Raw genomic sequence first — 14,680 nt, 5'->3', positions numbered from 1 at the left:
CCTGACAAGCAGATTTTAGAAAGGGAGTGAAAGAAGACGGAATTAAATACAAATTTCCTGGATCCCAGCTTATGCATAAATGAAAAGCAATTATTTTCCTTAGTTCTACAGAGCTGTTACAAAAAAATACCCCTATTAAATTAAAATTGTTTGATCACCTTCAAAAATGCTCTTACAATATTTTAATTATATATTTTTAGGACTGTTTTGTTAGTAATTGCATACAAATTTTTTTTCTAAAATCTTCCTGATTGTGTATTAGTTATGTGATAGAATCATCTCAGCTACAAACCTCTTAAATGTCAAAAATACACACTTGATATTCAATATGGTGTTAATTTAACATACAACAACTCAGTCTCACATCATAGACATTGTGTGTAGCAGCATGTTAAAGACCACATTTTCTGTCTACTCATTTTGGATGTCAGGTTCACATACAGACTATCCGGCTTAGAACAAATGCCTACACATTCAAGTTAACCAGTGTTCACCCAGTATTCACTACAAATACAGAGAATTTCCTCAGGAGCAAGCATGCCACATGATGTCAAAAATTCAAGCACTGCTCTCACTTATGTTGACTTTCCTAGTGAAATGCATTTAAAGTTGCCAAGAGCAGAGTTTGGCTACAGGACTGAACATCTGTAACTGAGCAGTGTGAGATGTTTGTTTTAGTTGTGGTAACAGGGTAGGAAGTATTGCCATGCATATGCTACATGAGGAAGCATTGATAATTGCTTCCAGAAGGGTGAATCTTGTATGAATCAAGTCTCAGTTGTGACTAGTAGAAAATATAAGTATTTCCTTTATTCCCCAATGCTCTGTTTTAGGCCCACATTGCAGTCTCAAGTTGGTTTTGATATACTGTCAAGATGTGTGAAAATTTAAAACAGAATCTTCCACAGGAAAATTTCTGTGCTGTCAAATGGGCTCCATCACTTCATCTGCTTCCCTGTCCTGTGAGGAGAGAGATTTATTGGTTTAGTCTGTCTGTCAGGGAACACAGGATGCGTTTCCTGATAACAGTAGAAACCACAAAACTTCCTTATTGCTATATGCTGTGTCCCTTCCTCAGCACACTGCTGGTAGAGCCTATGTCAATCATGCTTTTTGTGCACCCCAGCCCAATTGTACTGAATGATCCCAAACTCATTCCAAATATGCACCTTTCAAAGTCTCATTGTGAGATTAATTTCTATAATGTTGAAATATCTTTACATTTCCCCAAGAGAGTAAAGGGAAACTTGTGCACGTTAATATCAGACTTGTGAGCTAAGTATATCTGGTAGTTATTAATTCTTTAGCTAAACAAAAAGTAAGCTATAGACCTGAGGTGAATAAAAAACTTCTGGCTCAAGAAAGACTCAGGTTGACCTTGGCAGTGCCATTAATCATGAGTAGAGCTCAAGCAGGTTGTATAGCACTGCAGAGACTTTGGAAGGAGAATATAAGAATGTATGCACTTCGGGGGACATAAACCATTGTCTTATGAAATGTCTGTGCCTTAGATCATCAGAAAAAGTCCCATAAAACAGTTTTGGAAGAGATCTCCCAAGGAATGATGCCTTCTGCATATCTGAACTTCTGTCATCTGCCCAGTTATATTCAGGCATGGGTATGTACATAAAGAGTGGACAAACATGCTGGTTTATACTTTTATTCTGCCTCTGTTTAAATTTTGTCAAGAACAAAATTAATAAAGTCTCCAAACTCAAAAGGTTTACTAAAATGTTTCCTGTGGGTGTGGCAGTGAAATACAGTGATATGCTGAACTGTAGCAGACAATCAGTGGAAAAATATCTATATTTCTAATATATATGTGCATGGTGCCTACAGAGTAACAATCTAATTGCAAAGAAAAGTGGTGCAGAGTTCTTTACATGTACTTCTTTACTGATACTTGCAAGGGAAAAGGTGTCTTGGTACTAAAAATACAATAATAGTCTTTAAAAACCCTCTCCACTTTTACATTCCAATAATAGTATCATTTCAAAAGAAGAGGGAGAGCCAAGGGAAATTTCCTTCACATAAAGGAATAGCTGCTTTCATCTTTTTATTATTTTCGAAAAATGTAATATTTGTACGAACATTTTAAATATTCATTGATGTATGCAAAGAACTTTTCCTTTTTAATTTGGGCTTTACATCTTCAGAGTGAGCAATAGCATTTTAAATTTAAATTTTCAGTGAAACTTTGGAAGAAGAAATATGATGTCTTGACTTACTGTTTTCTTTAAAAAAAGACAAAAAACATAACCCCCAAACACAATGTACACACTCCCCTCCTCCCCCGCAGTTCTAGTCATTAGATATACTCCAGGAAGTGATTTCCCTTTTTTTCTAAAAGAAGTCAGCATGTTGCTATTGCTTCTTGTCTTAAAGTTCGTGTCTGATTTAGCATTCAGTTTTGTAACACCATCACAGCAGACATTTTACCACTTAAATGATAAAAGTTTCAATAGGCACTTTAGTGGAATTACGAAAAAGCTACCACTCTTCCACCGTGATGCCAGAAAGCTACCTTCTTTCTATGTCAGGTCAGTAAACTGCACCTTGTAGGCCTGAGCTTGTCTCAGTGTAATTCCAGAGTAACAAAATAACAACAACAAAAACCTGTGTATATTACAGGATTCATCATTCTTTTGCAAATCAAACCAAAATTGACGATATGATAAATGTAACTTGCTGGAAACAATTGCTGTCTTTTATAATCAAAGGAATTTTGTCCTATATAAAGCTTAGGTTTATCTTTTAAATTGGTTGTTGGTTTGCTTTTCTTTTTATTTCACTTTTGTAGTCATTCTTAAGTGACTTTGTCAGGGTTATAACTTTCTTCTTCTCCAAACATGTCTGCCAAGATCTTAAAGCGAGGTCCCCAGTCACTCAGATAGTCATAATCCTCATCTGCCTCTGTAGTAAGGGAGTCTATAGAGCTGAGAGACTCTGCAACAGATCCATTTCCTTCATAAGCATACGTTGCCAAAGAGTCATAAGGGGGTGCAGATGGATCTACATCATTTTCCTTCAGCCTTTGATTAATGAAATCTCTTATGTCTGTGTTATCTTCGGCTGGTGGTCTGTGGCGCGGAAAACGCAAGGTGTCTGGTTTTATGTCCCTGCGTATTTTGTTATCTTCAATCACTTTGGGATTCCTCAGGGCACCTATGTCAAAAGCCTGGGTGTCCTCTTCTCCACCTCCTTCATCATCATAATGGATAACATTATCTCTGATGTCTTCTTTAGAGGTCATCAGGGTGTCCTTTTTCTTCTGCCTCCGTAGTGCTACGTACAGTACCACAATGACTGAAATGAGAGACAAGTGAAGTTAAAGACATGCACAGAAATAATTTAGTGCTCTGATGACATATCATTAGATCTTTCTTTGAAAATCACAAGCAATCAAAGGGACTTTTGTCCTTAGATAAGAGCAGTACTTAGCAGTGCTCTAGCAAATAAAAAATCATTTGCTGTTTGACATATGAGTCAAACTTTCCTAAGTGCTTGCTGTACTGCTGGAGAAAGTATCAAATAATTTTCCTACTGCCTGCTTTGCAAACAAATAGAATTGAACAGGACTTCAGCTTTTTAGTTCACAGAGACAGATGTGGATTTTTTTTTTAAATATCTTCCATAGAAAAATAGAGAAAAGAGCCTTAAATTTACACATTGAAGACGAGAATAAAAAAAAAAACCAAAAAAAAAACCCCAAAACCAAGCCACAGGGTATTAAAAAGCGGAAAAATGGAATTTTGAATAATAAATAATTTTAATAATATTAAATTTGGATTTTTTTTAAATACAAAAAAATAACTCTGCTTTAGCTTTTTTACAGTACACTTTGGCCTCTTCAGGGATCTGCTTCAAAAAAATCACGTGTTATAAGGTTCTGGAGAGAAGAGGGGTCCAGGAGGGCTGGTTGATTTTCAAGTATCACCTCTTTCAAACTCAACAGCGGTCCAACCTGAGGAGCAGGAAATCAAGTAAAAACAGCAGGAGGCCTGCATTGATGAATAAGAAGCTCTTGACTAAACTCAGGGATAAAAAAGAGGCTTCTAAGAGCTGAAAACACAGACAGGTGAGCCAGGAGGAATATTCAGTGACAGTCTGAACATGCAGGAATGCAGTTAGGAAAGACAAAGCTGGTGTGGTACTGTCTTATGAGGGACGTGAAGGGCAGCAAGAAGGGATTGTACAGTAAGACAGAAAAAAAAAAAAAAGGTAGAATGATAGAGTAAAGGTGAGCCCACTGCTGAATGGGGCAGGGGAGCTGTTGCCAAATGGCATGAAAAAGTGTCAGCAGCTTCTTTGCCTCTGTCCTTTTTGGTAAAGTTGTCCTTCAATTTTTCCAGGTCTCTGAGACAAGAGGGTAAGTCTGGAACAAGAAAGACTTATCCTCGGTGGAAGAGGATCAGGTCAGGGAATACTTAAACAGACTGGGCACACAAGTACATAGGACCTGATGAGATCCACACATCAGTGATAAAGTAGGGGGCTGAGATCATCGTGAGGCTACTTGTGATCATTTTTGAAAAGTCATGGGGACTGGGAGAGGTTTCTGAGGACTGAAGCAAATGTCACTCCTATCATCAAGCAGGGCAAGAAGAATGAGCTAGAGAACTACCAGCCAGCCTCACCTTGATTCTGAGGAAAGTGATGCAGAAAATAATTCTGGAACCTAAGACAGGGTAAGACTGGTAGACATGGATTTATGAAAGTGAAATTGTTCTTAACACACTTGATAGCCTTCTACAATGAGGTGTCTGGTGGATGAAGGGAGAAAAGTGTGTTAATTTTATCCTAACTTTTGCAAAACACTTTTGATGTTATCTTTCATAACAATGTTCTCAGAAAACCTGAGCAAGTGTGAACTATACAAGCAGATGATGAGGTGGATTGCAAAGCTGCCAAACTGCCAGACTGTAGAAGTTGTGATCAACTTCTCAAAGTCCAGATGGAGGCCAGTCACTAGTAAAGTACCCCAGGATTTGATACTGGAACTACTTTTTTTTAATAGTTCCATAAGTAGCCTGGATCATGGGACTCAATACACCCTCAGCAAGTTTGCAGGCAATAAATAGGAGCAATTGTGCCACCATTCAAAGGGATCTCACCAGGCTGAGGGAGTGGGCCAAAAGGAGCTCTGTGATTTTCAACAAACAGAAATTCCAAGTTCCACACATGGAGAGGAATAACTGCATACTGTAGGTTCCATTGGCCAACTGACCAGACAGCAGCTTGATAGACAAGGCCTTGCAGTCCTGTGGACAACAAGTTCACCATGAGCCATCAGTGTGCCCTTGTGTCAAAGAAGATCAACAGAATTTGGGACTGCGTTAGGAGAAACATTGTTGGCAGGTCTAGTGAGATGACCAGTGCCTTCTGCTCAGCTCTGATTGTGCACACTTAAGTTCTGGGTCCAGTTCTGGGCTCCTCATTACAAGACAGACATGGACTTCTTGGAGTGAGTCCAATGTAGAGCCACAAAGATGATTAAGGCATTGGAGCATCTGCCATACAAGGAGACGCCAAGAGAGCCAGGTCTGTTCAATCTGGAGAAGAGAAGGCTCAGGAGGATCTTATCAATGTGAATGAATATCTGATGGATGGAAGTAAAGATGGGGCCAGGATTTTCTAAGTGGTGTCCTGTCACAGAGGCAATGGGCACAAATTGAAATGCAGTAAATTCCATTAAAATGTAAGAAAAGAAAGCTTCTTTATTACCAGGATGTCAAGCAGTGGATTATGTTGCCCAGACAAATTGTGAGGTATCAATCCTGCTCTAACAGGAATTGTGGCAAAGGAGACAACATTCTTCTGGCTTCAAAAAAACTGACCTAAGTTGTTTTATTTAGTTGATTTTTTGGTTTTTGTAAATTCTTCAGAACGAGTGTATTTGTGATTTTAACTGCTACTCCATGACAAGTGTGACCATTTATCATTCTTGTTTTGATTTGAAAAAACATTTTTCTCACAACATAATTTTTTGACATGCAGCAGAAATTCTGACTTTTACCCACTGCTACTCTGAATGTATTTGTGTAACCCTGAACCTCCAGTAATTTATTTAAGTGCTAAGCCACGGCATCATCCAAATGCAAGGAGGTATCCATATGTTACATTCTGTGTCAGGAGCTATTTCTGGATATGCATTAGACCTATCATGGGATCTAGGAAGCCAACTAGTATCAAGAAGAGGCATAGGCCGGCATCTGTAAATCTCAGTGTGACTTCTGCAGCCCACATTGTGCCTCTGTAAGCTATAAGGTGGATTTTATTTAATTAGCAGTTGATTAGGGTTATATTGCAAGTAAGAGGCACATGAGTATTGACTGCTTTGAACAGGCTGTAAATAAGACAGTGTTTAAATATAAGGTAGAACATGTAACGATGTCATCTTATGAAATCCATGCCTGCCTGAAATAAAAAATCTTCCTGTGAAGCTTTTTATGGATATGGCCAGTAACAGTCTACATCACATTATTTTCTCCTCTTCCATTTCTTCATTATCCTTTTGCTCAAGTGGGCATGAGGAATTAAATAAAGGCTCTTAGTATGTCTTTACTGCTGTTATTGTACAACTTCTCTACCTTCTTAATAATATAAAAATTTAATCTTTCATTACAGATATTTAAAACCATTTGAGAGAAAAAAATATGATTTGGGTTCCACTGAAAACTAGTTCTCTTCATGAAATAAGAAATATTGCATGGATTAGCAGATTTGTGGTCATGGTCTGCACTTTGTGATATTTTTCAAGACCTAAACTGCCACACATATTCAATGGCTTCTGTTAAACACCAGGCTAAGCTAACAATTAAGCAGAGTAATGCATTTTGCAGGGCTTCATGAGAACTAACCTAGAAGGATAACAATACACAACAAGATTGCAATCAGAGCTCCGGTGCTGAGGCCGACTGGTAAGAAGATTGCTTCCACATTGCAGGACTGGATGGTGCCATCCGAATCACATCTGCAAACACGGATAGTCAAAGTGTTTGTGCTGCTCTGGACAGGGTAACTGCTGTCTTCTATTACTATTGGAAGAAAATACAGCTCTTGCTGCCTTCTGCTGTAGCCATTCCTCCTGGTTTCAATCCCAGCTGTGTTGTCTGTAAAACATTGCAGTCATTAGCAGATTTTTATTGTGCACTTCATTTCATATTGTAGCTTGTATCACCTTTAGAAACAGGCTGGTATTGCAGATATGAAACTTGGTGCATGACGTGCATTATGTAATCACCTTGCTTTGTCATTACAGAATGTATTGTATTCTGACTGGTACAGTTCTTTTTTGCAGAGTCATAAACAATATTCCATTCCTTGTAAACCTGCTAACAGCTGAAATTTCAAATAAGATAATAATTAAAAGAAAAACAAACAAAACATTACAAGTATGATTCAGAAGACTTTGCAGTTTTTCTTTTTCCTTTGTCTCTTTCCATTCCAAACCTGTGGTCCAAAGGATCTTGACTGTATATGGATTTAGAATCATATCTCCATCAATTAAGTAATTGCCTTAAAATTCAAAGTAATATATCTGGGTAATATGTAATCACTTTGGCATTCCTGCCCCATTAAAAATAACTAGAGAAATGAACTGAGTACTTGAAAATCAGTATAGTTTCTATCAATTAGTCCACTTCTAGAATTTGCCATTTCTTCCCAGAAGATATTCAGTTACTGCTGCTTTTCCTGAATCAAACAAAGTAGTGAAGAAATGATGTAAAAATTAAAAGAATTACATTAAAAGCAAAACCAAAATTAATTTAGCAGGGAACTAATGAGATGACAGATCTAAATGAAGATAACCTGCAACAGTTACCATTTTTGCATCTCAGCCATATTCATTATTATATTTTTTAGGGTATGACACAGGATGGCTTTCATTCCTTGCATTAAGGGCTCTGAATTTCACACTCAAATGGAGCTCTGATTAAGGACAATAAGAAGAAATCCTAAATATCCCAAATTAAGTATGTTATCATCAGGCATCATTGATAAGGCTCATGACTAAAAAATACTTCAGGCAGCTCCTTTTTATCAAACTCAAGCATGGATAGATCAAGTTCAGTTACACTTAGTTTTGAAAAGGAAAAACACCTCAAAATAATTTGAATCAAACCAGGTTCCATCTTCAGCTTTTTCTTTTTCTCTGTGATTAATCACCTGCACTATATAAAAAGTGTAAGAATTAATTTGAAGACATTCAGTTTAATCTTATTTCTATTATATTTTCCATATTTCTATTATTAGAATTATTTATATTCTTTTACTTTTTTCTTCCAATTGCAAAACTGAAGATCACTTTAATAGCTTACAATGTAACTAAATGACTTCCCATCCTCCTTTGAGAAGAATCAATCAGTTCAACCTCTTAACTCCTTGATTTTGAACACTTTTAATTGCTCTTTTATGACCCCTTGCAATTGTTCCAAGTTCTTTTGAGAATATGAACACAGGCAGGTGTTTGAACTCTACACAGAAGAGTCTGGAGAAGCTGAGATAGCTTCTGGTGCTTAAGTCTGTAGGCAATAAATTAATTTATAGGATATGTGTGAGAAAAGGAAATTCTGTCTCTTACATGAGAAATGGAGTGTTCTTCCCATGGAAGCTGCTCTCCAGAGAGCAGTGAGGCCAGCAAAGCAGAAAGGGAGATGTGCAGTCCCTTTGGGAGCACTCCAGCTCTGCCAGGGCATCACTTATATTAACATGGTGGATTGGTCTCAGCACTGCTGAAAGACATTCTTGAGCTTCTGTCATGCTCCAGTTCTCATTAAGTTATATTCTGAAGTATGGGCCTGGATTCTCTTGGGTGCACCTGCTGCTATACCTGCTGAAGTATTAGACCACCCATGATTTTTAGTTGTATAGAATAACACTGGGATTAGGGCTTCTTGATGTATTTAAAAATGTTAAATGCCATCTTTACTTCTAAAAGCATTAACTGTAGCACAGTGAACAAGACCGTATCCTCAAAATTTAGGAAAAATTCCTTTCACAAAGTACCTGCTTGTTACTAATATAATTGCTAATTAAAAAGAAAATAGTACTTGTATTTAAAAGGTTTCTGTAACAAAAATAAGGTTGTGTTATTATACCTCTAAACTGTGCAGACCTTCCTCCACCTTTGTGGCAAACAAAAGGCAGAAGATATTGCAAAACAGGGTTTCTGTTTGGACAGATTTTTTCCTAATAGCCCTGTAAATCATTGATAATGAAGAAAGGTTTTCATTATTTTTTTTTTCTTTATATTGTTATAAATAGCATACTTCTTTCTTCTTTTTTTGTTTTTATCTAAGTATTAAGAAATGCTTTTAAGAGTGTGTATCTTGGTGTTTTCTGCTTTTTATCAGAATATTGCACTTTTTTTTTATACAGTAGTGAAACTTCATTAACAGATCACTGAGATCCAAAGTCATGTCAGTGTCAACATTACTGGTTTAAACAGGGAAATTGAATCCTCTAATAATATTTGAACAATTTCCTCACCAAACTCATATGCTAAGCACACTTTACAAAAGCTATAATTACTGTATAGACTTACTAAGTTTAAAGATTCTTTTGATTAATTAAATCTGTTAAAATTACCTAAGAAGACCTTCTATTTAAAGCAAAAATTTGAATTACTTTGAAAAAAAACACCTTGGTGAAGTTAAAGGATATTTTAGGAAACATGAGAAAAAAAGAAATTAAAGGTCTTACTTTAAAGAAATCTTAAAAAAAAACAAAACCACAAAGGTCTTTAGAAATACATAGTATTCATGTTCTAAGACTATGTAATTGTGAAGATACTTCCCATATGGGCCTTGATATATGTTCCAGAGATGAGTAATGTCGTATTCTTCCAAGAACAGAAGAAAAGGAACTTGAATCCATTGTAAGCTTGTCCTTCATATTCATTGAGCTGTGTCTCAAGAAAACTGTTTGAATGCCCTCTGACAAAATGCTTTAAATCTACATAGTTTTGGTTTCATAAGATACTATTATTCATGTCTGCAATACTATGAATGTTCTCAATATATACTCTGTTTGCAAATCGTTAAGTGAAATTCTTTGCTCATGTATTCAATCTTTTTAACCATCTGTAACACACAAAGATAAAAGTCACTAGTAAGTTTAGGAATCAACCATTTTCATTGTATCAGCTTCACAGGAGAGCCATGCATAAAGAGAAAATAAGCACAGTTTGTTTTTTCAAATTTATTTCTTCCTGAACTTTTTTCAGGATTAATAGCTGTTATCTTATTTTGTTGGCTTTAATTTTCTATTGCATAGCAATGTCAATAGTACATGGCTTCAAAAGTAATGTGGGCCATATGCATAATTTAAATACATATTTTTAAAGCCTAAAAAATGGTTTTTGCAATTTTATTTCAATTGGTTTATTATTAATTTCTAGCAATTTAAGGCCTTGGAATACTTAATTTTCAAGAAAGGAACATATCGCAATTGGTGTAATCTCAATTTTAAATTGAAAACAGCAATCTATGCAATCATTAAGTTTTAATAATTAATAATTATATGCTTTTTTAATAATGATACTTATAATCTGCACAGTAGAGTGTTTTTGAAGTTTGCTGGATGGCTTTAGGTGTTCTTTCTTTGAAGTGTAATATAAATCCTTTTATATTAAAATCTTATCACAGTTATTTACATCTAATAGCAGAAATACTTTCTTTTTTCTTATTTGAATTAAGTAGTTAGTGTAAAAAATTTACCATGATTTATTATGTTTTAACTGTGTCTGTTTAAAAGACTACATCCTTGAAGATGCTTACAGTGGAAAAAAAGATCAATTTTTTTTGTCTCGGTTTGTTCTTTGCCATCTAACAAAAGAGTTCAAGTTAATAAGGGGAAAAAAAAATATTCAGTTATGAAAAAAAGTGGAAGAAAAATCAGTAATGTCATTGTATAAATCTCCAATCTATTAAGGGTGTTGTACTTCAGCAGCACTGTCCATATTTAAAACTAACGGTTCTGCAGGACTACGCATCCTCAAGAAAGCACAATATCTGGGTACTTTGAAAATGGTTAGCAAAGTCATAGTATTTAAACAAGACAGCAATAGTGCCTTGTTTAAAGGTATACCTGCATTGGCATATGGATTCTTCCTGAGATACTGAATGATAAAAGGAAGAAAATAAAACAGGTAGCAGTGTTTTTGAAGGCCTGTTGGGAAATCTCAGCCTTTGGTGTTCTGACAATTCCTGCCCCTAAAAATAAGAAAAGGTGCAAGACCTGAATTTATATTAATATAGGTCCCAGAGAGTTTAGCAATTAGAAAAGTCAAATAAAAAAAGTTAGGTCTGTAGACACAACTGTAATTCAAAGTAAACATATTTGTCATTGTAACCACAGTCTGCTGCTCTGAAACAGAGATATGGGTAACCAACTTACTTCTGTAGTCATGGACTGTGAAATTTGGTTTGTTGGAAGCCTCAGATGACAATTTGAAGGAAAACCTTTGCCCAGCTGGTGACAAATCTTTGTCTACTGCAGTGATGATCTGTATCACCTGAAACCAGATTAATTCCGAAGTCAGTTCACTCTCCTAAAAGAAGCAGTTTTGTAGAAGTGCAAAGTGAACATCAGATGAAACTATTGAAAGTGAAATCCTGCTAGATTACTGTCATTCCCTTAATGCCCTGGACAGTGGAGGCAAGAAGTCTGAAAACTCTAACCACCAGAGAACTCATGATGTCTCAGAAGGCCTTGCTTTGACATATCTGATGAAAATCAGAAAGATTTACTCTATATTGATGGTATTTAATATTTATTGTTTGAATTAAAATGCTAGTGATTGCTTTCAGTTGAATGATTATGCTTCACCTTATCTGCTACTGTTTCTGTCACACTTACAACTCTTTAAGAAAGAGATGCTTTCTCCTCTCATTGCTATTTATCCTCTCATAACTATTAAATGCACAGTAAAAGGTGGCTCAAGCCCATATAATCAGAAAAAATTAAAAAAAAAATACATATACTGTAAATAGACCATAAAAGTTAACAAACAGAATCCCAATGCATATTTCAAACAATGACATTTTGCTATTTTGTTTGCAAAAGAATTCTGACCATGATGCCATTTTTAAACCCAGAAATTTCTACTGCTATAGATAATAAGGAAAGAAAAGCAAAATAGCAAGCATTCCAAATTTGAAATACCTGTCCTGGTTTGGCATTTTCACATACAGATGTCTCATATGGAACTGAAATTTCAGGAGGAAACTCGTTGACATCCAGGACATTTATTATAACATTGACTTTGCTGGTTAATAGTGGGTTACCTATAAATAATTTCAGAAGAAGAGTGTTATGTTTGTTGTCATCACCCATCTCCATAACCTGTCATAAACTTGAGATCTCAGTACTGTGACTCCCAAAAGTCCTTGACTTCAGTTTATTTCTGATTTGTACTAAGAAGAAAACAGAAGCAAACTTCTTAACAATTTGCACCAGACTTTGATCCATTACTCTTCATGGGTTAGGGAATCAATCAGCATGATTATGTTTATCAGAGCATAAATGGAAACAAAGTGAAATTGTACCTCTTATTAAAGATGCAAACTTTTCTCAGATCACTTTTTATTAAGCCTGTGGAAAACACTTCCAATATTAAAACTGAATTCTGTTTTCCATATTTCCAAATGCAGAAAATCAATATTTATTGCCTAGCCTTTGTTTACATCTTCAAGATATTAAGGAGGCAAGCAGAGCATACCAATTTAGAAGACGGAGAAATTAAGACAGAAAGATATGAAAGAAAAAAATCTTGCTGAAAGCCAGACAGTGTCAGTATTAAAATTAGCAGTGAAAAATGCACAGCTAGCATTCAACTATTTGGCCACGCCGTAAAAGGTATTTCTTTAACTGCAAAAGTGCTTGCAGGCAGCAAATACTTTTGTGCAAAAGAAATGTTAAAGAACAGTGCACATCATGTTTCTTTCCACTGTCCTTCCTCTACAGATAATCTTCATCAGTCACTAGATGCATTTTATAAACAAGTTTACTTGCAAATACAACATCTGACCAAACAGAGACACTATTTCAATATAAAACAGACAATATTTTCTTTTACTTTATGCTGAAACTTCCTGCAAGGTAGCAAATAAATGAAAAATAGTATAGCTGGTGAGTCAAAAGTATAATTATTTTATCCTTTTTCATTTGAGTGGCAAAAACAGTTAACTACTCAAGAAATCTGTTCTATAAATCAGGGTGGTATGGGTATGACAGCATGGGGCCATGTTTAAGTGCAAGAGAAGTTGCCTTGAATCTTCAGGAATAAATCATAGAATCATAGAATGGCTTGAGTGGGAAGGAACTTTAAACATCATCTAGTCCCACTCCCACTGCTGCATGCTGAGATGCCTTCCACTAGACGGGATTGCTCAAAGCCCCATCCAACCTGGCCTTGAACATTTCCAGGGATGTGGCATCCACAGCTCCTCTGGGCAACCAATTTCAGTGTCTCACCATCCTCACAGTACAGGATTTCTTCCTCATATCCAATCCAAATCTACCCTCTTTCAGTTTGAAGCCATTCCCTCTTGTTCTGTCACCATGTGCTGCTGTCAAAAGTCCAGCTTTCTTGTAGGTTCCCTTCAGGTACAGGAAGGCCACAATTAGGTCATCCCAGAGCCTTCTCATTTATCTTCTCCATGCTGTATAAGCCAAGCTCTCTCAGCCTGTCTTCACAGGAGATGTGCTCCAGCCCTCTGATCATCTTCATGGCCCTCAATGGACCCTTCAAGTTATTTGCATTAGGTGTTTCCTTGGCAGTTTGTATAATCATTGGCATTTTTTTTTGTTTAAAACTAACTCAAAAAGTCTCTTCACGTGGTCATTGTAACAAATTTGCATGATTTCTTCATTATTCTTAGGAACTACTAAATACAGTGTTTTCAGGAGACCTCTGTCAAAATCAAAGGTATTCCCCAAAGATTTCCTATTTACATAGGACTAGCTCTAAGATGAGTCTTGCTTTACTTATTTACAAGTAATAGATAAATTGACTGTTATAAACACATCTTGGAATCTAGAAAAAAACAAAAATCCACTACCCAGACCACACAACATTTGTCGTCCTAACCTATGAATATAGATATTTAATAGAGAACATACATAATAACATCTTATTGAATGCTCATTAATTTCCAATTTAGCATCATCCCTACTTGCACCATATCTCTGTGGAGAAAGGCATTGTGCAGTACAGATGAACACAGAGTTTAGCCTATCAACTGGGAACTAGACACGGATTCTTTAGATGCCCAAAGGGCTGGAAGAAATCTAGATCACTTGTTCACAGTTGAATTTCTGCCTTTCTATAATAGGAAACAATAATATACTAAGAAGTTATTTTATGCAGTAGGAGGCAGGTCCTCTATAGAGAGATCAGAAAATACCTGTACAGGTTATGTTCACACAGTTACTGCCAGAAAAAATATAACTTAAAACTTCCCTACTAGCAGTACTCATTGAAAAGAACATATCAACTCACATGGAGTAACTCAGGTTTTTCCCTAGTTTTGATGTGTTTGCTTTAAGGTACAACACTGAGCAACAGTGGTTCAGAAGACATTTTTCAAACAGATTAGGAATTAATGCATCACCACCAAAGTACAGGCATAGATGTTCATTTCCTTTTAGAAGTATGTTCACAATGCCTTTCCAA

General features: G+C 36.0%; 1 protein-coding gene across 1 annotated transcript in view; it reads right to left on the bottom strand.

Moving 5' to 3' along the window:
• Positions 1 to 2,039: 2,039 nt before the first annotated feature.
• The window catches only part of CDH12 (cadherin 12), a 335,414-nt gene continuing 322,773 nt past the window's right edge, over positions 2,040 to 14,680 (bottom strand). The window contains exons 10-13 of the mRNA XM_085052104.1: positions 12,169 to 12,290; positions 11,401 to 11,518; positions 6,861 to 7,112; positions 2,040 to 3,306 (exon numbers count right to left, since the gene is read on the bottom strand). Of these exons, the coding sequence (XP_084908230.1) occupies positions 2,807 to 3,306; positions 6,861 to 7,112; positions 11,401 to 11,518; positions 12,169 to 12,290 (992 nt within the window). The 3' untranslated portion in view covers positions 2,040 to 2,806. The remainder of the gene's footprint in view (positions 3,307 to 6,860; positions 7,113 to 11,400; positions 11,519 to 12,168; positions 12,291 to 14,680) is intronic.

This window comes from Lichenostomus cassidix, chromosome 2 (assembly GCF_008360975.1).
Source record: "Lichenostomus cassidix isolate B80296 chromosome 2, HeHo_3.0, whole genome shotgun sequence".
Taxonomy (NCBI): domain Eukaryota; kingdom Metazoa; phylum Chordata; class Aves; order Passeriformes; family Meliphagidae; genus Lichenostomus; species Lichenostomus cassidix.
This window is presented reverse-complemented; position numbering and strand designations above follow the sequence as displayed.